The sequence below is a fragment of the Sinohyriopsis cumingii genome, chromosome 5 (assembly GCF_028554795.1).
Source record: "Sinohyriopsis cumingii isolate HCF-2022 chromosome 5, ASM2855479v2, whole genome shotgun sequence".
Lineage (NCBI taxonomy): Eukaryota > Metazoa > Mollusca > Bivalvia > Unionida > Unionidae > Sinohyriopsis > Sinohyriopsis cumingii.
Window position 1 is genome coordinate 97,814,746 of NC_142965.1, and position 24,460 is coordinate 97,839,205.

General features: G+C 35.6%; 1 protein-coding gene across 4 annotated transcripts in view; it reads right to left on the reverse strand.

Annotated features, from left to right (window-relative positions):
* LOC149799841 (cohesin subunit SA-1-like) overlaps nucleotides 1–24,460 on the reverse strand; it is a 161,918-nt gene that overhangs the window by 92,652 nt on the left and 44,806 nt on the right. For all 4 annotated transcript variants that reach the window (XM_089959257.1, XM_089959258.1, XM_089959256.1 and 1 more), the window contains exons 14-19: nucleotides 19,837–19,926; nucleotides 13,978–14,067; nucleotides 13,005–13,064; nucleotides 5,610–5,753; nucleotides 4,261–4,331; nucleotides 1,073–1,160 (exon numbers count right to left, since the gene is read on the reverse strand). In XM_089959257.1, the coding sequence (XP_089815383.1) occupies nucleotides 1,073–1,160; nucleotides 4,261–4,331; nucleotides 5,610–5,753; nucleotides 13,005–13,064; nucleotides 13,978–14,067; nucleotides 19,837–19,926 (543 nt within the window). The remainder of the gene's footprint in view (nucleotides 1–1,072; nucleotides 1,161–4,260; nucleotides 4,332–5,609; nucleotides 5,754–13,004; nucleotides 13,065–13,977; nucleotides 14,068–19,836; nucleotides 19,927–24,460) is intronic.

Genomic DNA, 24,460 nt, shown 5'->3' on the forward strand with positions numbered 1-24,460 from the left:
ATGACAACTAGACATAATGTCTTTCAGTGAAAACTCAATGCTGAGAGAAGCCGTGCCAAGATTTTAAAATGGCCACTGTGGCTGTCATTAAATGAGCAGCACCATTTTCATTTAGGACCATAACTATACATTATAAGAAGTCTTTCATTGGAAACTATATATTGAGATGGCCACTAATTCAAGAGAAGAAGCTAGAACAAGATTTACAAGATCGTAACTGTGGCAGCAAAAATGGATTTCAAAGGAAGTCTCCTGGTGAATAAGCCATATCGATATAATTTTTCATTTAGGGAAACTAGCAACAAGATTTCCAAGATGCTAGGTTGGTTGTCAGTTTGGCACCATTTTCATTTAGGACCAACTAGACCTTTCAGTGAAACGCCCATTTTAGTATGATCATTCATTCAGATGGAGTAGTGACAAGATTTCCAAGACTCAATGTCTGAGCTGCACCATTTTTGCTGATGACCAATTAGACCATAGGATGAATGTGTGTGTACAGCCTTATCACAATCCTTCAAGTTGTTTAGGCTGAGTAGTGATAACAAACTTGTGCTTACCGACAGGTGATAAATAGACTATCCCATAAGCTCTCTTGGTCCATGACAAGTAGAGGATTCAAACCTAAGCTAAATAGCACCTCTTCCATGAAAACACCTGTCAAACACCTGTCTTATTAAAATATAAATTTCAAATCCATAACTGATGCTGCAAATGGTTAAATGAAATTGTGTTTAAAACAAATCAGGTAATGAATCTTTTGATGGGTCTAATAGGTAGTGTCTTTAATGAAAAAAAAAGCTGCATTCAAAATCTTATCCACCTCTTACTTATTTTACGACAACTCCACATCCTGCCGTGGCTGTAAAATGTTTCTTTCTTTACTCAAATATATGTATGAAAAGTTACTAATAAACAATGACAGAAAGAACTTTATTCTGTATGCACTGAGCCTATTTAATTATGATAGGTGCTTCATGGCATACTAGAAGTAAACATCTCCATCTTGCTCTCTACAACTGTAGGTGTGGCAAAATATGCATCTTCTAAATGCCCATGTGGCTTAACTCACCTCCTCTGGCAGTCCTGGGTTCTCGATGGCCATCTTGACAACATGGAACAATTCATCCCACAATCCCCAAGAATTTAAGTTATGGCAACTGCAAGAATGAAAATACTTCATCACTTAATGTCACGCCACAAAAATCTGTTTCAGTGACTTGTCATAAAAATCATATCACACAGGAACTTGTCATGCAATACAAATCTGGTTACACTCAAGTAATTTAAATCATGTCAAACTGTGACAACATTTAACACCATCACACGATACTGTTATCTGAGTGAGCCACTTCATCATAAAATACATTGGAAAATTTCCATGTCCAAACATTCATTTTTAAAATATTTAAATTTTGGTGGCTACATTGTGTTGTTCCCCATATTTCTGCAAATGTTAAATTTTTACTTGACCATAAGGCACAAAAAAAAAAAAAAAAAAAAAACACCATTAAGAAATTTTCCCATATACAAATATTAGAATCCAAAACTTGTGTTCATTAGCTTGAAGGTTCAGTAAAAGACTGAAGCCTAGGCAATGAAAAGTCTCCTTTAAACTGAATTCTTCTGGTTAATGAATTTTTCAAGAAATTCAATAAGAAACAAGAAAATGAAACCTCTCTACTCTGAAAAGTTACCTTTTTCAACTCCACATTAATTTTCACAAAAAAAAATAACCCCATAAAACCAAATTTAATCAGAAATGTAGTCAACCAATGGTCCTTAAACAACCTAAGACCATGCAGAGGAAAAGAAAACCATGAAAACATGTATAGATACAATATTAACTCAATCATCACATATTTCAAATACTGACTAGTTATTAACATGTTAAAACAATTATCCTGATGGCAAATATCCAGGTTATTAACATGTATGTACTATTACAATGTCCCTCCAACATATTTCCGTATTAAAATGTACATCTGAAAATGAACTTAATTTGCAAATCACAACACAAACATAGAAAAGTTGAATTCAATGGTTGTATGAACTAATTTAATTTTTAAAATAGAAAACAGTTAATTCTGAGATGGGGAGGCAAAACCATGATACAAGGAAGGATTTACAACCATGTGTCACTAAGTGAGTGTTGCCAAGACAATATGTAATTTGTTATACATAAATATCATGCTAATCAAGAATGATTAAAGACTCTAAAAAGGTCAGATAAAAGGCATCAAGATGTCCAATTCAACATGATTAACTGTCAATCAAAGATCAATGGTTACTGAACAGGTGGCAAAAGTTGATCACCTGCCAGCATACATTCTCATATAATCCATGTCAGCTGAATTTAACTTGATCAAATCAGTTTGACACTTGTGTTAATAAGACCACAAATAAAATAGCCATCAATCATACTTACGCTGTCATTCCTTCATGGACAGTCTTAGTAGATCTCCAATACATGATATGTATTTAAATAATATATCTTAATATTTGTAGTTTCTATCGCTTCTGTTCTTAAACATGTAAAATGTCTACAAAATGTTGATATGTACTTAATTGCCACTATTGATACAGTAAAATGAATACAAAATTGTTAATATTTACTTAATTATCAAGACATATATAGTCAAATGTCTACAAATGTTAATATTTACTTAATTATCAAGACATACAATCAAATGTCTACAGGGTATTCATATTTACTTAATTACCACTACATACAGTCAAATGTCTACAAGGTATTCATATTTACTTAATTACCACTACATATAGTCAAATGTCTACAAGGTATTCATATTTACTTAATTACCACTACATACAGTCAAATGTCTACAAGGTATTCATATTTACTTAATTACCACTACATATACAGTCAAATGTCTACAAGGTATTCATATTTACTTAATTACCACTACATACAGTCAAATGTCTACAAGGTATTCATATTTACTTAATTACCACTACATATACAGTCAAATGTCTACAAGGTATTCATATTTACTTAATTACCACTACATACAGTCAAATGTCTACAAGGTATTCATATTTACTTAATTACCACTACATATACAGTCAAATGTCTACAAGGTATTCATATTTACTTAATTACCACTACATACAGTCAAATGTCTACAAGGTATTCATATTTACTTAATTACCACTACATACAGTCAAATGTCTACAAGGTATTCATATTTACTTAATTACCACTACATATACAATCAAATGTCTACAAGGTATTCATATTTACTTAATTACCACTACATATAGTCAAATGTCTATAAATTGTATTTTGTTTTCTAAATTACTTGCACACTATAATCTAGTCCATTATTCCAGATTCTTCCATAAGCACTTAACTTTTGACCAAAATGTTATCATTTAGACAATCAATTTTCTGGACATGTCCCTGATAGGTAAGACATTTAATGTTTTACTGTACATTTACTTTTATGTCAGAGGACATATGACATTCTTGAGCAAACAACAGAAAACATCAGCACATTGAAATACTCCGAAAACCAAAAAGTGTTTACTTTTGGTATTGTGGCTTTCAACAGATATGTACCAGTGTATAAGGAACATGTTAAATAGTGCAATTTTGCTGTGTGCAGCTTATCCAATAAATTATTCAACCAATGAGCCGCAACGTCAAAGTCATCCATGTCAAAAATGAGGAACAAAACACCTTAGTTTCTTCACATTCAACAGTCATCTTTTTAAACCAACATCAGAAAAAGTCTGCATATGCAAAAAATTTCATTTGACACCAGAAAAAAATCGACCTGTAGATGAAACTTGACATTTCACAACTGATTAAAAATCCTACAGCTGTTTGTTCTGTGTCTATAGAGCAAATCCACACTTATACATAGATCTTCCTGAAACATTTAGAAGGAACTCAAGTTCATGTTCAAAGTTCCATACTTTTGGTTCTCTTTAACACATGTTTCTGTAAAGTTAGAACCAATGAACTTCCAGGACTTTCTTAACATTTATTTCTCTGCTTTTAGACTAAATTTTATTAATGCATTTAGACACAATGTCATTCAAATAATGTTTCATCTACCAGAAGAATTTTTCACTGAAACAGAATTTAACTAATAACCAAAATACTTGATGCTCAAGACCCTGATCACTACTTATATATCTGTCTTATCAAAGTCTTGGCTACATCCAAGTTTACTATAAACAAGTTCTCTAGAACAGGATTTAAACTGAACAGTTATGACAGAACAACCATGTTACCTATAAAGTGCATTGATCCTCTTCAAGGCAGCAACAAGGGCATATGCATCATCTTCATCCGGCTGTTCACCCTATGAAAAATGAAAGTGTTAATAAATTCTGACTTCTAATATTTACAGATAATACATAGAAAAAAAATACAAAATATTTTTGTTGTAAGATATATATATAAATAATCAGACCGGGTTTTACAGGAGGTCCACAAGGTTAAAGATTCTGAATTACTCCTAGTTAATTCACACAATTTACATCTCATCCAAAGTAAAGGCATAGAATTCCAGCCCATCTATCCACACAAGTAATGCATGCAATTTTTGCAGTACGAGGTTTGGTATTGGTTGATTTGAAAAGGACAGGCAAATTTGAAGGAATGGAGTAAGCATGTGGAATTCATCAAGGTAAAGACCTACCCACCCTTGTAATACTTGCATTTTTTTTAATGGGGATGGGGTGGGGTTTGTAACGATAATGGAGTTGGCCTGTGGTCTTCATTGATATGGTAATGAACCACAACCATGTAAGCTGTTGGGGATTAAAAAAAGAAGCCATTACATGTTTGGCTGATCCAATCCACTCCCCCAAACTGTAGCTTTTACAAATATAAAATTAACTTAACCCCGACCTCAAAAGACCTTGACCTGTAAAGAGGTCACTTGATATTGTTAGGCATAAATGAAGTCAAAATCTTATACTGAAATGGAAAGCTCTTAAGCATGTGTTCAAGTGTCAGCAAACCTGACTTGAGACCATAAGCCTCATAATTAGTTATGAGCTGAACTGTCCAAGTCTTGTATCCCATTTAAGTTTGATGAAAATGGGGTGTCTGTAAGTGGGGGGGGATGCAATTTCACATTCAGCTACAGTAACTTAACCTTTCGTGTTCTTGGATTCGAATTTGATTGGGGACTGCCCCTACCCAAGTTTAGTCTGCCAAAGAGGTTTGATAAAAAGGAAACTTTACTCATCATGCAGATATGAAAATCAAATTTTCAGCTTGAGTGACTTTACCCTTGAATCAAGCAAGCTAAAAATGAACAGGCTTCCAACTACCAATGAGTAAGCCTCATATCAGGTTGAAGAGAAACAAACCCACAGCAAAACAGCCATGTCCTATACGGATGAATGGACAGAGAGACATCATAATATATCCCCCTCCCCTTGGTTTGGGAGTGGTCATGGGGATATAGAAACAAACAAGATCACAAAGCATGTGTAGACTAAGGGCTACAAAATTCAGTCGAAAATAGAGGGGGAGAGGCAAAACATCCACTCAGAAAAATTCTTCCTTTATATGCTAATAAGTACGGAATGAGAAGTTGGCAATACATGTAATAATGTTCATTACAAACCTCTTGGAAAAAATCTTGCATGGACTCTCTGAATTTAACCACTAGGCTGTCAATTAATGTTTTCCTGGCTACATCACACTTGCCACTGATAGCATATTCTTCACTGCACAGGCTCTCATAGCACCTTGAGCAAGCCTCCAACACCTGGAGAGAGATTAAATCGTATAATTCACCTAGATAAAAATGACATCATATACACACACACACACACACATATACACAGGACCAAAACAATCAGTATAATATAGTAACATATTTAAACTGGATCTCCAAGCCTTCAGCCGCATTTTTAAAATTAGATTTTATTGGGCACATGCTCTTGAAAATATAGGGATTGTAAAGAGTAGCTAATTGGATATCATACCAGGCCTACCAACCTTACCAAGACCTTCTCAGTAAGGCAGTAAATTTTCGCCCATAAGTTGGACCAGTTTTCAGTAAGGTGTAACAAAATATCATGTACTGCTTTTGTCAAGATGAAAAACGTGCATTCAGAAGTCCTGAAGTATGATGCAGCAACAGTAAACATTATGTTGAACTTGAAGCTTTGTAAAGTTTACTTCAAACTTAATTAACTCCTCTAGAGTTTCCCAAACTGCAATACCAAACCCTATGGAGCTCAGTGGCTTCTAGATACCTCTCAATTTGAACTAAACCTTTGAAAAAAAATTCATGTAGACCTTGGTGATGGCAATCATTTTTCCTGCCATCTGACACAGTCATATCAACAAATGATGTCCACTAAACATAACTGTTGGCCTTCATGACTTCGTCCCTGAGAATCTAAATATTCCCTTATATTCTTCTGTACTATTAAAACATTATAAGTGATTTATTGTCACTTTTGTCCAAACATGTCGCTTGTGGGACGCCATTTTCAAGAAAACAGCTTAATTATGCAGATGATCTGCATCATAAAATATGTGCAGTTTAAAGCATCTCAGGTACTCTGATAAAGTTAGACTGGTTCCCTGACCAAATCCAGTGAATCTAATATGAAAATCCCAGCCAAATCAAATATGGACATACCCAGGATTTTACTGCAATTGTATTTATATAATTTATGTCTTTATTCTTTAAGTCATTATTTTCGGGATCATTTCCGTAAGACTTACAGCAAAATCATAATGGTTGGCAGGTCTGTGATTGGATGACAAACAAATAGTCAAAAACATTAAAAATATTAAGAGTGAAAAACTGTGAATAGGTACAGGTACACCTACATCACTACTCTAATTATTGTAATGACTGTCAATGAGATATTTAGAGTATTGCTCTGGAAATTAAAGTGTGGATAATAAACTTATGGATAATACAACCGAAAACATAAAAACATTTAAACTGAAGAATTCTGATAAGCAAACACATATCTGGAAAACTTGACCTAGTACTAGTGTACAAAGTTTCACAAAGACTCCTTGAAAGTTCTGGAGTAATGCTTCTGATATGAAAGTATGACTAAAGCACGAATAGATGATCAGAGAAATATGTTAAAATAGGAAAAATAATATAGAAACTGAAGAACTGTGAATAGCAAACAGCACATCTAGACTAAGAGTCTAATTTTTTTATCCAAGTTTCAGAGATATCTAAGGGCTGTTCCAGTAAAACATATAGCCCCTGGGCGGAAGGCACTTTCAAATTCAACCAACCCACAACAGAAGCAATTTTAAAAAATTATGATCCACCGTCAGATGTTTTATTCGAAAAACACTGCCCCTACAGAAGCATGTTTTTTAAACATAATTTCTTGCTATGGGTTAGTGGGTACTAGAAGCGATTTTAATATTGGGTTGGGGACAGAAGCAATTTAAATGACAGCTTGCTGGAGGTAATCTACTGAATTCTTATAGATCATATAATCTACTGCATATTTTTTATTTGTGTTCATTCATTACAATCAAACTTTGTCCTTTTGTTTGTTTGTCAGCCATGTATGTCTCTGATACTGTGAAATCACAAATTTTCATGGTGGCTTATTATCTGTATATGTCATTGATCAGTCCCTTAATACCTACTAATTTAATATCTATGAATACAGATTTTATAACAGGGATTTCTATTCTAATACAGAAATCATGAATTAGTATCCTTACTAAACTGTGTTTACTAAAGTGATCACTACGTTTTGCTATTTTTCTTTGTTCTCAGGCATGCTGCTTTTGATTTAGAATAGTTGAATCTTGTATTACTTTAAATGTGTGGTCAGATGCTATGATTACATGTTTTTTTTTTTTCAATGAATGTTTTGGTAAACCTATAATACATGATTTGTCAGGGGAAAAACACATTAATGCTTGTGGAAGTGATGTTATATTATTTCTGCCTACTTTTACACTATATCATTTCTTGTAAGAAAATATTTCAGTTACTGATGTCTTATTTTGATGCTTGTTGCAAAACTAATTTTATTGTCTTCCCTTTGATGTAATTTCTTATTGATGCTGAGAAAATAATGTTGCACACTTCCACTAATTATTGTTTTTATTATACTTCTCCATTTCAGCCTGTTCTTATGATCTTGTCCCCCCACATATTGTTTGTCTTGTCTATGATATGTATCTAAATGTGTCATTTACTTTTCCTACTTCTACACTAATTGTGAGTATGCATATCTATGTGAGATGCAAGGGGGAGACTAAATCCAAGATTGAAAACCTCTACATTTCTGGATGTATTCTGCTTGGATTCCATGTTTCTGCACAACTCAGGAATTTAGGACTTGCTGTACTAATTCAATTCCCCCTGTAAACCTGTGCAAACACCATAATATTAATATTCAATAACATAAAATTTTACGTGCTCATGATCAAATTTTTATAAGTATAGACACATCTATGATGGCAGCTTTTGTGAAAAGAAAACCATAACAGCTGCACCATTTTCTGGACCTATACAAATTTGAAATGTGTGCTTTCAATACTGCACCAAAAAGTTAGCTACTTATTTCAGTAACGAGTCTTCCAAACTCAGCTCTGTAAAGGGATGGAAATTATGTTAATAAAACAATGTCCCTCATATTTTTCAGTTGCTAGTAGGAAAAGCTCTCAAAAGATTCTTTTTTCACTAAAATCTTACTTTCATTATCAACCAATCAGGGACAGTCAAACCCATACATACTCTTTTTTTATCTTCACTGATTTATAGTATAGTTCTCGTTTTTCATATCTGTAGTAATGTGAGTCCTTCAACAACTCTCAGTGGTTGTAAGCCTTTTGAGACCATGCTGACTGGACACAGTGTATGATAATGTTCACGTAACAGAAATACCATGGAATAACCAGAGATCAATAAAATCAAATAAAAGTCTAGTTATCTCCCCTGCAAGGATGCTGCCAGGATTTCAGCATTTACAAATTTTGTGTGGGTGTGATCTCCAATGAGGAAGTGGTGGCGGAAGGAATAGCCATTGCCAGATATCTCTCTAACACTTAAATATCTGTCACTCTTTCTTACCGTTCCACTCTGTTATGGCTCTACTGAAATCAAAATACTCATAGAGATGTCATCTCTAGTTGTATAGTGATTATTACTGTGATGTCACTGGACATGGTCATGTGGTTCTTTGTTGGGATGGAAGAAAGGCCATAGGCTTACTCCATATTTGACAGCTAATTATGATGTTGTCAAAAGAATTAAAAATATTCTAACAATTCAGCTGGACTCAGATTATATACTTGATTCATAGTCAATGAACAGGTTCTAAAATTGATGTGTTTATTTTGGCGCCATGTTCCTCCATCACGTTCAAGATTTAAATATACCAAAGGTGAAATTAGTACAGTTGCATCCTAAAATTACTATCATGGCTACTTTAAATATTATTTAACGTGAGACTTTAATGCCAGACCTTATAGCTTCAGTGATTTTTGGGTTAAAAAAATGAATTTCTTCTCAAACAACTCAATTTGGTGTAGATTACATACTGGGAGAATTCTTGATGTGTAAAAATTGCACAAGAAACGAAAACATCAGATCAGAAAATTAATATAGGAATATAGAGAAATGATGATATTACTATTTAAATGGAATATGTGGTGACAATACGAGTGCTGGTTCTACAACTCTGCAATAAACATCTTGTACAACTATTCTGTTGTTTCTAACAACACTGTAATATGGAAATAATTTCTGCACAAATAAAGTCGACCCACTTTTTACTTTAGTCCCTTGCTAATTAATAGTTTTAGATTTTACAACAAAACTAAGCACATTTTAGTGCTGAAAAATGGCATTAAACCCCACAACAATAACCTTTTGACAATAATACTTGATTACAAATATTTAGATTGCAAGAAAATAGAAGTTATAATTTTATTAAAAGTACTGGTACTAGTAAAAATAAAGGAGATGGTAAAAAAGAATCAGGATGAACAGATTAGTAGTGTAGTAAAGAATCCATATATCAGAATAACATCAAGTATTTTGTCACCAATTTCATCATTAGTTAATGACACTGCTTCAAATTGTTGTGTACTAGATAATAGTAATCCAATTTTAATACAAATACCAAATGATGGCTTGGAACTAAGTGCCAATTGGTCTGCAGAAAATATCACCATGATCAAAATATACATAAGAACTGCTGAACACAAACTGGACAAATTTTATCCATCCCGTTTTGAGTTTACACAGATCAGTCAGTCTTATGTTTAACGTCATTTAATTTTTGCACAAAGAGAGCATGTACTTCATTTGGTAATACATCTGCATGATATGAAAGTTTGTCTCGTTATTCTTTCCTTGCCATAGTGGTTCTGCCAAATAGAGATCTACACACACGTAATTATGTTGTATGGGGATTCTCTGATGTTCCCTATGAGCATTAATCTGTTAACTGTTTCTGAATTTTATATGATCCTCCTCCTCTGTGTATGAATATTATTCTGTGCTGAGAACTCCTTTCATTGGCCGCTGTCTGAAACGCATTTGCATAACTAGCTTGAACAAGTTACTGTTCTTTATGGTTGTGCAATTTTCAACATCTCACAAGTATGGCCCCATTGGTATTCTCTCTTGGATATCCCTGTTCCAAAAAGAAAACTTTTCCAGAGGTCTCACTAGGATTTTAAATAGGAGTCGACTCCCATTTTGGTAAAAATAAGAATCCCACCAGCAAAAATTGCAGTCCCCTCCCAGAAAACTATGCAAATTATGAGAACTATTGGTTGCCATTGAATTTAATTTCTACATTCTTTATAAAACTGACATAGCTCTTGTTTGTCCATCAGAGTCTGAATTTTGTCAAACCAAGAAAGGTCTTATTCAAAGCACTAAGCTAGGCATCAAACACTTTCTTACACTTGGCTACTGTCCGATCAAAACTATCAGTTCTAACAACTTTAGCACTCTTCTGAATCTCGTTACAATCTTCGTCAGTTTGTCATTGAACCCCAAAATACTCATTCAAGTCTAAGTCTCAACATGTCATGATTCAGAGGTCACGTGCACTGCTTACTCCGCTATACTCGGAAATGAACACAATAATGAAAGCTAAAATTGTTTATTTGATGTACTGTTATAAATAACCACATGTACATATCTGGGCCTTTTTGCCTCTGAATTCAAGCACTGTAAATATCAGTAGATTTTCCCACCCAGCTGCCAGTCAAAGATTTTGATTTGGCCGCCCAGCTATTGCAGCATGTTCTTTTGATGTACTCTTATAATGGTGACATGTATATAGGCAGGGGGAGCTTTCAACCACTAAATTCTGTCATTGTAAATATCAGCATAGTTAACTGATCAACGCATTTTCCCAATAAGCAGGTGGCTAAAGCAGGACTGGCAAGTCTTTGAATTTTGCCACCTACCTATTATATGTGTACGAAGGACTCTCGCCTAAGTGATTTTCTGTGTCCCCAATTAAAAAAAAGGCATCCAATACTGTGAATAAGCATTTCCGAGACCTCTGAGTTTTCACTAACATGAACTCTGCCAAAGATTCACTTCCTCGAATCAGTGCTTTGCTGCCTCTTATGCCAGATTTATTCTCTTCCATAATGCTGCATTAGGGTTTTAAGTCCAACATTCCCATAGTCTGCTTGTTCAGACATGTGTATCTTGAATAAATATAACCGGCATATTGTCCATCCAACACGTACATCGGACTCGCACTCAACATCAATTTTGGGCTCAAAATCACACACTGGTATTTCCAGTGACATTTTCCCAATGTCCAACAGACTGATATACATGAAATTCATTGTCATCATAGCTATCACCAGCCAGTATTTACTGACTGAAAACATTGTCGTCTGAAGACAAACCCTGTCGTAGTTCAGCCATTTTGGTTTCCTGTGTGGCCCTTATTCAAAACACGCATTTGTAAAACTTCCATGATAAAAATAAGGTTAAAACTACCATAAAATGCTTGTTTCAGGGCCCAATGAACCAATCAAATTTAGTTTAACAGCCATTCATGTTGAACCAAAGTATCCAACTATCTAGATGCTGCATCAAGTGCTGCAAGACCACTTTTGGCAGTGCGAATTATGTCACAAAATGCACTTTTACAGTTTAATAAAAACTGCATACAGTGCAAAACATATTTTATATTTGTGACATTGAATAATTTGCTGAACGCGTATCACTACTTTAAAAGTACATGAATTCGTACAAATTACGTGCACTCACATGTACTGGCATCATTTTCTGACCCAATGTTTTATTGATGTTAGACCACTGGGAGGGTGATAGATGCGATTTTAAATATATATTCTATATATTCGGTTTTCTTCCTGACAACCCCACCAGCAATACCTCATTTTGTTAACACAACCCACAACAGAAGTGATTTTCCTAACCAACCTTATACTGTCAGAATCAAAATAGTCTGAAACACAACCTCCTACAGAAGTTTTTTCGAAGTGCTGTCCCCAGGGGGGATATATGTTTTACTAAAACAGACCTAAAATTGTTTCGACCTGGAAAGAAAGTGGATAATGGATGGATGGGTAGAATGGAAAGAAAATAATACAGAAATTGAAGAATGGTGAATAGAAAGGGGACATATGGACCACTAGTTGAGCATGTGTACCAAGTTCCATCAAGAAAAACTGAATGGTTTTGAGAGCTGTTCTCTGGAAATAAAAGCATGGATCATGAAAAAAATGAACAGAAACAAAAATACTGAACTGAATAACTGAAGAGAAAACAGACCATCTGTATCAATAGTCCAATGTATAAACCACATTTCATGGAGATGGCTGGAATGACTTGTTAGTTGCTCCAGAAATAAAATAATTTATACACAGATGAACTTGGCAACACCTACGTCTGTATTCATAACTTGATGGGGTGGTGCTGATTAGGACAGATAGATGTGCTGACCACAGCAAAACATTACATCTTCTACTATCACTATGGAGACATAAAATATTTGCTAAAAGTTACCTCTGAATCGGTGTGCTTCTCAACAATTTCATGAAGGTATCTCAACAATGCCTCTAAATTCTGAAAATAAAGAGAGAAAAATTAACTTTCAATTTTTACTACCATCACATTACATTGTACAGATAGCTAATAATTTATCTGAATGCAGATACTTATATGATTGTGTGAAATCATGGTTTAAAATTTACCAATACAACATAGATCGCTTACAAGTCAAATCCAACTGCAAACTGCAGATCTCAAGATCCACCGTCATATAATGTGCAGGCAGATATGTGTCTATGCCATTTTGTTGGGGGGTGGGTTAAGGAGTAATGGGTAAAACAAATAACATACACCCTGATCTGCGTTCAGGGTCTATGCTGCTTGCAGCTGGACTCCAGACTCTGTACTAGTAAGAATTTACAACAGAGAAATAGTCTCCAATATCTGCAGATCTTCAATGAACTTGGACCTGCTAGTTTCAAAAAGTATTTGTCATTCTTTAAACAATCTCCAAAGGCAATGACTGAATGAAATGAAAATATGCATATAATATCTAGAGCTCAGTTCACTTCACAATATCCACCACCTTGTTTGAAATGGTCAAGAAACTTACTTCCAAGTACTCCACAAATCCATGTGCACAAGTAACGTTACCTAAGCCCTTCTTGCAACTCGCCAGTTTTTGAACCTTGGTCTTTAAGCCGTGTACTACTATATATACTTGAGCATCAATAGAGTTCAACTGCAAACAACACGGTCCTTGATGTGTCACTGCATCATGCACACACGGATCAGGGTCTCTGTTGCTTGTTCTACCACTTACTCCTAACGAACTGCATAGAACCAGATATTCATGTAAGCTCTGGTCAATGCAATTTCCAACTGGATCTGACTTTTGAGTTTATCGGATAAATTGCTGTAAAGTTTCACAAATTTAAAGTTAGGGAATAACCATTACTGTTAGTGAAGAAATATAATATCACAATACCTTCTCTTGTCTTCCAGCTGTATACATTTCCAAATCAAAGTACAGCGGAATATGCAGAAGATTGGCTACTTTCTCTGGGTCCATGAGATACTGAAATAAATCAGATTCTGTGATGACAATCTTTCAGAACGATAAATCACCAGTCTTTTTTTTTTTTTGTTGCTTTTGATCTCATGCACTAAAATGTTCAAAATTACCAAAGAAATTCACTTCAAAGGGGTGGGGGTGGGGGGTAAAACATAATTGTAATGCAATATTCTAGTGTTGCTGTTGAATAGCTGGCACTTTTCCATGAGGAAAATACACTGAATGAACAACAAAACTGTTCTCTCATTAGGGTTAGCCAGAGAATTCCAGAACACTGGAATGCTCTTGTGAGAAACCCCACTGCCATGCCACCATCCTTCTTTTTGAGGAAGCAGCCAAAATTAGTAGGATATCAGTGTTATATTAGGTTTACCCTGCCACCAACTACAACTTTATATCAGTAATGCATACCTGTTGCTATTGTTGAGCTAAATTAGTATGGTACCTGTCTAGATGATTCCACAGCTTGTGAATAATAATTAAAAAAAAAAACAGACACAAGGAATACTCACCCTCACTTAAGAGACGACTTGGGCCACATTCCAAGTAACAACAATCAGACCAAGAGAGAAAACCATTTGCTTTGGCGGGTTAATGAGCAAAGGTAAAAAGAGAAGGTACTGTGAGAATGCAAAAAATAAGCTTTCATCATTCTCCAAAGATGAACAAATTAGATAGGCACATGAGGCAGCAATGGCTTGAATGTCTTGGGCTATAATTTGGGTAAGGGATTGGTAAGCTCTTTCAACAGTTTATGCAGAGATGGTGGAGGCTAAAAATTCAGCTGAACCTTTAATGGGGAGGAAAAGATGCCTTTTAGCGTACGACTCATTCTATATCCTGATGAAAAAGACAGGGCACTGCTCCACCCTCTCAGGAAGGCATGATTCATTCTGTACCTTCACAAAATGGAGAAGCTGCTACTCCTCCCTCACAGGAATTCTTGATTCAATCACCACCCATTTATAGCCTCCCTTGGGAAGGGGGCACACTAACCCCAGAAAGATTTGGGTAATTCTGAGACCTGAGAGACTCAGAGAATGAAAACCCAGAGAACGATTAAGAGGAGGATATATTTTATCGCTTTATACATGCATCTACTTTCAGCTTGATCCTAGACCTCATCCAACAAAAGGCTACAGACAGGGCAACCATTATTCCTTTCACATTGTGTGCTGGATAAACAAGTGTGTGGGGGTCCTAGGGGGGGCTTTCTATAACCACACCTTAGACATAGTAGCTTTATCTTGATCTGAAAAACTGAACAGTACGCACAAGCAGGATACAAAAGGTTGTTGTTGTTATAGGGTTTAACGCCATTTCTCAGCACACAATAGGCTATACATGGCGACCAGTATTAATGGTGGAAGAACCCGGGAAATCCCGGGAAAGAACCACCGACCCCCGAGAAGCTACTGGCAAGCTTTCTCACATACCCACACTGGCAGAATCCGAGACTCGAACCCATGCAGACAGAGGTGAGATGGCAGTGATCCGCAACGGAGAGCACTTTAGACCACTCGGCCACTCAGTAATTACAAAAGGTAATGTGTGGACTAAGGCTATGCTAATGAAACTTTCATTAAGAAACATTGCTTTGGTTGTTTTTAGAAGGTTAATTGCTAAAAATTAAGCAACATTAAGCTCAGAACAGAAAATTTAAAAATAAACAAGTCAACCAAACTTGCTGAAGCTAGGGACTATAAAATTTGCAAAAATATAGTAGTTTACAATTACTAATAATAAAATAAAAATGATTCAAGAAAGGCTAGTTTAATAACCTTCCACAATATAAATGAACTTGAAGTGATGTGCGACCAGTTTACCGTATATAAATATAGCACAATTGAGAATAATGACAATTTGTTTTCTTAAACATTAAAGGGTTATTCCAAGGGATTATGTCTTTTCCCAATTAAATTAGCCTAAAAATACAATTATTAGAATGTGGGGGTCTACAGAACATTTTTAAAGGGATCTTCATATTCGAAAACAGGGGTCATGTCACAAATTTAAAAAGATTCCAGACCTTTACGAATCCAAACTAAAACTTCTCCCAAAGGTACAAGAGCAGTCATATGACCAGTTTCTAAGACAGCTGTAATAACAAAACTTTAAGCCTTTTTCACGACTTTTTAGTCTAGACTTATTTCCAAATAGTAACATTTTTCATGATGCCAAATGATCTGTAAAGGTAGTGTGATAAATTATACAGCATCACAACATCACTGCTAGTCATAAGCACAAAAAAATTTAACGCTCAGTTGTACAGAATATACATTTTTTTAGATACTGTCTTCTAATAATATCATATTCTGGGCAAACACAAGCAATATGAAATTCATCCTGTATTATATAAACATTTCTTCTCCTGCACAGTTCATATGATCTATGTGTTTTTTTTCCTCCCTTCTTCCTGGTTGAATCATTGGTTTATGGCTTTAACACCTTAGATGTATTTCTCACATTCTAGTATGGATTTATACTGACTGCAGTAACAGCATTCTGAGAAATTAGTAATACACTGACCAACTTTGAAATGCAGTATCTTTATACCTTTGTGCGAACTCCAACACACTTTCTCATCAATGTAACAAGCCATACACGTGTATGAAAGAAATGCTAAAAAAATATATATAAAAACATCTCAAGAAAGCTTAATTAAATAGCAATAGTTTGATCAGGGTATAATCATAATGTGTATAAAGAATAGAGCACACAAAACACATAGTATGACTGTTGATCCAAGACGTGATGGCTAGATCTTCTTGGTGTAAACAATATCAACATTCAAGATGTTGACCAAAAACAAAAAAGAATGATGGTAGCAGTACACACAATCATTGTGTACCGCATGTCCCACAAAGGCATTCCAATGTTCTGGAATCTTCTGGTTCACCTTAACGGGAGGACAAAATCTGGGGCATTTACCTCCCAGAAAAGTACCAACTATCCAATAGCCAGATATTGTATTACTGAGATTAAAACATATTTTTGCAAGAACTCATTTATCATGTATATATTGCAGATATATCAAAGTTTTTCAAGATGATTGCCATAGCTGCCATACTGAAGATCAGAACAGCACCATTTTTATTCAGGACATAGTAGACATCTTTTAGTGAAAACCCCATGCTAATATGACCATCCATTCAGAAGAAATATTAAGAGTTTCAATAGGGCAGCCATGGTGGTCATATAAGATGTTGGATCACCACCATTTTTATTTAATAACAACCTGGGCCCTGAGTGGTCTAAAGCGCCCTCCATTACAGATCACTGCCATCTCACCTCTCTGAGTGGGTTCAAGTCTCGGATTCGGCTAATGTGGGTATGTGAGAAAGCTTGCCAGTAGCTTCTCATGGGTCGGTGGTTCTTCATGGGGTTTTCCCGGGTTCTTCCTCCACCATTAATACTGGCCGCCATGCATAGCCTATCGTGTGCTGAAAAATGGCTTTAAACCCCACAACAAAAACACATTTAATAACAACTACTAGAAACAATACAAAGTGTTTCAGTGAAAACCCCATGTTGATATGACATTGGAATAGCAATAACCAGATTTTCAAGATTACTGCTGCAGTGGCTATATTGGATATGAGATCATTTTGGATCCCTTATACATCATAAGAAATGTTTTAATAAAACCAAGTCTTGATAAGAACATCCATTATTAGTAATATTGATAAGATTTTCAAGATGACTGCCTTGGTGTTCATTTTGGACATCAGATCAACATTTTTTTATTTAGGTCCAACAAGACATCAAAAGTCTTTTAAACTGTGGTGGCCATACTGGAAATGAGATCAGCACCATTTTCATCTGGGACCAAGTAAACACCACAAGAAGTCTTAGTGAAAATCCCATGCTGATATGACCATACATTCAGGAGTAGTGATAACAATCTTTGCCAGATGGCTGCCGCAGCAGTCGTATTTGGACATAAGACCTGCGCCAGTTTCATTTATCCAGGTGAGAAAGTGGAGAATCTGGACTGTTGTGTGGAATAAACCCCTGTGCTGAGACATATGATCCCTCCTCTGTCCTGCCTGGTTTATCAGCAGATTGAGAAGATCACTGAATTGCAATCACTGGGACCACAGGGCGACTATCAAGATGAGATGAGCAGTGGCAGTCCTGACAGTCTGGAGTCCTTGTGAAATCAACCTTGAACAGGAGATTGCATAAGCAAAAAACCAATCCTACTTCAGGCTGACGGCATCCACTGAACAGGCTCTCTGATTTGGAATTGAGATGACATAAGAGGGGAGCCTGCTCAGTTTTGTCAAAAACAAGTCAACCAGGGGTGTCCCACAGTCTGAACATAAAGTCCACCATGTATTGCTGCAGCACCCACTCCTTGATGACTACACTGCCTTTCCTGGATGGACTGTCTGCCAGAATGTTGTACTGCCTGGGATTTGATTAGCTCTTATCATGATCGCCTCCAAGGTTGCAAACCTCCACACAAAGTGCAAATGGTAAACTACCACCAGCATAATATTGTTAGAGATCATCATACAGCAACTCATTTTAGTGACACACTAGAAAAGTAATGGTTCAATATCTCTGAGTTTGGAATGAGTCCCTGCAAAGTTCATATATGGATCAGCATTGGGACTGATCTTATGTAAGAGACCCCAAGCAGCCACTTTGGTTCAAAAAGTATCTGAAATAATGGAAGTTGTGGATTACCAACGACCTCAGAAGGATGGTAACCACTCCCCATTACTCTCAAAAACTGGGTGTGGAGGCTAGGATCAAAAGCAGAAAGTGCAACTGGAAAAACACCCGACACAAGTAAAACTGAAGAACTTCCTGTTATGTGAAAGTAAGCATAATGAAGGTCTATGGAGACTACCCAGTCACTTGGCCTTATGGCATTTCTAACTGACTGAGGCTGTGGTCTCAATCTTGAACAGTTCCACCTGCACAAACTTCTTCAAACTGTGATTTGTGATTTTGATTTTTTAACGTAGCTTTAACAATTTTTCAGTCATATCGCTACGATGTCTGCAGTGTGGCAATTTATAGTGATGTCTAGCACTGGGGCATCATGCCGCAGACATGTAGCATGATGTCCCACCCAGTCACATTATCCTGACACCAGGCCGACCAGTCCTAACACTAACCTCTTAATGCTGAACGCCAAGCGAGGCAGCTGTTAGTACCTCTGGTATGACTCGGCCGGGGATCGAACCCACGACCTCCCGCATCCGAGGCGGACGCTCTAACCACTAGGCCACCGGAGCGGTCTCTTCAAACTGGAATTTATAATTAACTTGTTGGTTTAAAAATACTTTAAATCTATTGAGAAATCTCCACTTAATTGAAGCAAAGATGCAAGAAACTTTGTGAAAAGATTACACCATCCAAAATGCTCCAAAACATTTTGCAAGGTAAATGATGGTTAAGGGCAAGTTTTAATAAATGTTAGACAAATAAGTCTAAATACAATATGTACTGAAACTACTTCTGTGAATACATACAGCTTATGTTCTCTGATATTATCACATCTATTTATTTTTTATTATTAGCAGCAGCAGTAAAATATACAGTGGTGCCAATCCTGAAAGAAGTAAAACACTAGAAATATGCTTCCAAATTAAAATTAATTATAACATCGGAAAATAATCTTTCTTTCAAGCTTTGTATTTCTGGCTTATCCAAATATATCAATTACAGATGTAAAAATACAGGAAAAAAATATATTACACCTGACATTCTGAATGAATCAATTAACCTGCCAGATTATGTTGAAGATGCTCCTACCTTGAGCAATAGCTGTGGAAGGGCAACAATGAAGTGCTCCGTCAGCTTACTTTTATCTTCTAAAACCTGTTTATTTTCTTTGGCTGTAAGCTGTAATGAAAAATAATTATACAGTTTTTAGCAGCAAAGGGTTTTAATTTATAACTACTAGTGCTGGCGCATGATACTCAGCATAACTCATTACAATTGGCTCAGCAAGATGTTAAATAGAAGAATTTCTAACAGAAGAACAAAAGTTTGGAGAATATAAGAATCCAGAGGCTATACCTCTTCCAAATGATGCCACGAAATGCTGAAAATCCAACTAATTTAAGACCTCATCAGTGCAGAAGCAGATGAAAACATTTGGCTAAAATCCAAAATTCATTAGCAAAGTTCTACTATGAAAACAAAACTTATGACAGGGTTCCAGGGGACATAACTCTTGTATATGACATCACTGAACACTAAATATCTCAAAATATATCACTAAATAAATACCAGCAAGGCCAAATATGCTAAATCAGGATGACAGGTTATCAAGTGGCAAAACTCTGTACATGACACAGTGGAACTTTGGAAATTGATTAAATCAAGATCTTGTCAACCTAATCCCTCATGCCACATTTTGCTGAAATGTACTTCTGCTTAAGTTGCCTCTTGGAAACCAAACTAAGGAGGAAGAACATTCAGAGGGTACAACTCTAGATTGAGACATAAAAATGAGCAAACTGTATGATCATAAATTCAAAGAGCACTACAAGATCAGAACATCAAGACACCTGGTAGTGGGAAGTGAGAGTACTCGTTATTGATATAACGTAAGGGCAACCTTAGATCATAAAATCATAACAGAGATATCTGACAACGTAAGATCATAACATAAGTATAATTGGCACTTGAAGATGATAAACACACTGGTATTACAAGATCATAATGCAAGTGTACCTGGAATTGCAAGATCATAATATAAGTGTACCTGAATTCTAACATCAAAACATTAGGGTACCTGGAATTGCAAGATCAAAACTAAAGGATAACTAGTATTGCAAGATAATAACACTGGCAAAGCTAGATCATAACTTAAGTGTACCTGGTATTGCAAGATCATAACATCAGTGTACTTGGCATTGCAATATCATAACATAAAGATACCTGGTATTGCAAGATCATAACATAAGCATACCTGGTATTGCAAGATCATAACATAAGCATACCAGGTATTGCAAGATCATAACTTAAGCATACCTGGCATTGCAAGATCATAACATAAAGACACCTGGAATTGCAAGATTATAACATACGGAAACCTGCAATTGCAAGATCATAACATAGAGATATCTGGTATTGCAAGATCATAACATAAGTGTGTCTGGCATTGCAAGATCATAACATACCGATACCTGCCATTGCAAGATCATAACATAAAGATACCTGGTATTGCAAGATCATAACATAAGGATACCTGGCATTGCAAGATCATAACATAAGTGCACCTGGTATTGCAAGATCATAACATAAAGGTACCTGGTATTGCAAGATAATAACATATGCATACCTCGTATTGCAAGATCATAACATACAGATACCTGGCATTGCAAGATCATAACATAAAGATACCTGGCATTGCAACATCATAAGTATACCTGGCATTGCAAGATCATAACATAAGTGTACCTGGCATTGCAAGATCATAACATAAGGATACCTTGTATTGCAAGATCATAACATAAGTGTACCTGGTATTGCAAGATCATAACATAAGTGCACTGGTATTTCAAGATCATAACATAAAGATACCTGGCACTGCAAGATCATAACATAAGTGTATCTGGCATTGCAAGATCATAACATAAGGATACCTTGCATTGCAAGATCATAACATAAGTGTACCTGGTATTGCAAGATCATAACATAAGTGCACATAGTATTTCAAGATCATAACATAAAGATACCTGGCACTGCAAGATCATAACATAAGTGTATCTGGCATTGCAAGATCATAACATAAGGATACCTGGTATTGCAAGATCATAACATAAGGATACCTGGTATTGCAAGATCATAACATAAGGATACCTTGTATTGCAAGATCATAACATAAGTGTACCTGGTATTGCAAGATCATAACATAAGTGTACCTGGTATTGCAAGATCATAACATAAAGATACCTGGCATTGCAAGATCATAGCATAAGGATACATGGTATTGCAAGATCATAACATAAGGGTACCTGGTATTGCAAGATCATAACATAAAGATACCTGGCATTGCAAGATTATAGCATAAGGATACCTGGCATTGCAAGATCATAGCATAAGGATACCTGGTATTGCAAGATCATAACATAAAGGTACCTGGTATTGCAAGATCATAACATAAAGATACCTGGTATTGCAAGATTATAACATAAAGATATCTGGTACTGCAAGATCACAACTGGTGCTGCAAGATCATAACATAGAGATACCTGGTATTGCACAATCATAACATAAGGATACCTGGTGGTACAAGATCATAACATAAGGATACCTGGTATTGCAAGATCATAACATAAGGATACCTCGTATTGCAAGATCATAACATAAGCATACCTGGTATTGCAAGATCATAACATAAAGATACCTGGTATTGCAAGATCATAACATAAGCATACCTGGCATTGCAAGATCATAACCTAAAGATACCTGGTATTGCAAGATCATAACATAAGCTTAAATGGTATTGCAAGATCATAAGATAAGGATACCTGGTATTGCAAGATCATAACAGAAGTGTACCTGGTATTACAAGATCATAATATAAGGATACCAGGTATTTCAAGATCATAACATACGCATACATGGTATTGCAAGATCATAACATAAGGACACCTGGTATTGAAAGACCATAACATAAGCGTACCTGGAATTGCAAGATCATAACATAAAGATACCTGGTATTGCAAGATCATAACAAAAGGATACCTGGTATTGCAAGATCATAATATAAGGATACCTGGTTAACATAAGCATACATGGTATTGCAAGATCATAACATAAGCGTACCTGGAATTGCAAGATCATAACATAAAGATACCTGGTATTGCAAGATCATAACATAAGCGTACCTGGAATTGCAAGATCATAACATAAAGATACCTGGTATTGCAAGATCATAACATAAGCGTACCTGGCATTGCAAGATCATAACATAAAGATACCTGGTATTGCAAGATCATAACAGAAGTGTACCTGGTATTGCAAGATCATAATATAAGGATACCTGGTTAACATAAGCATACATGGTATTGCAAGATCATAACATAAGGATACCTGGTATTGCAAGATCATAACATAACCTTACCTGGAATTGCAAGATCATAACATTAAGATACCTGGTATTTAAAGACCATAACATAACCGTACCTGGTATTGCAAGATCATAGCATAAGGATACCTGGTATTGCAAAATCATAACATAAGGATACCTGGTATTGCAAGATCATAACATAATCATACTTGGCATTGCAAGATCATAACATAAAGATACCTGGTATTGCAAGATCATAAAATAAGCATACATGGTATTGCAAGATCATAACATTAAGATACCTGGTATTTAAAGACCATAACATAAGGATACCTGGCATTGCAAGATCATAACATAAGTGTACCTGGTATTGCAAAATCATAACATAACTGGTGGTGCAAGATCATAACAGAGATACCTGGTATTGCACGATCATAACATAAGGATACCTGGTGGTACAAGATCATAACATAGGAATACCTGGTATTGCAAGATCATAACATAAGGATATTTTGTATTGCAAGATCATAACATAAGCATACATGGTGTTGCAAGATCATAACATAAGCGTACCTGGCATTGCAAGATCATAACATAAAGATACCTGGCATTGCAAGATCATAACAAAAGGATACCTGGTATTGCAAGATCATAACATAAGGATACCTGGTATTGCAAGATCATAACATAGCGTACCTGGTATTGCAAGATCATAACATTAAGATACCTGGTATTTAAAGACCATAATATAAGCATACCTGGTATTGCAAGATCATAGCATAAGGATACCTGGTATTGCAAAATCATAACATAATCATACTTGGCAATGCAAGATCATAACATAAAGATACCTGGTATTGCAAGATCATAAAATAAGCATACATGGTATTGCAAGATCATAACATTAAGATACCTGGTATTTAAAGACCATAACATAAGGATACCTGGTATTGCAAGATCATAACATAAGTGTACCTGGTATTGCAAAATCATAACATAACTGGTGGTGCAAGATCATAACAGAGATACCTGGTATTGCACGATCATAACAAATGGATACCTGGTGGTGCAAGATCATAACATAAGGATACCTGGTATTGCAAGATCATAACATAAGGATATCTTGTATTGCAAGATCATAACATAAGCATACATGGTGTTGCAAGATCATAACATAATGACACCTGGCATTGCAAGATCATAACATAAGGATACCTGGTATTGCACATTCATAACATAAGGATACCTGGTATTGCAAGGTCATAAAATAAAGATATCTGGTATTGCAAGATTATAATATAAGCATACCTGGCATTGCAAGATCATAACAAAAAGATTCCTGGTCTTGCAAGG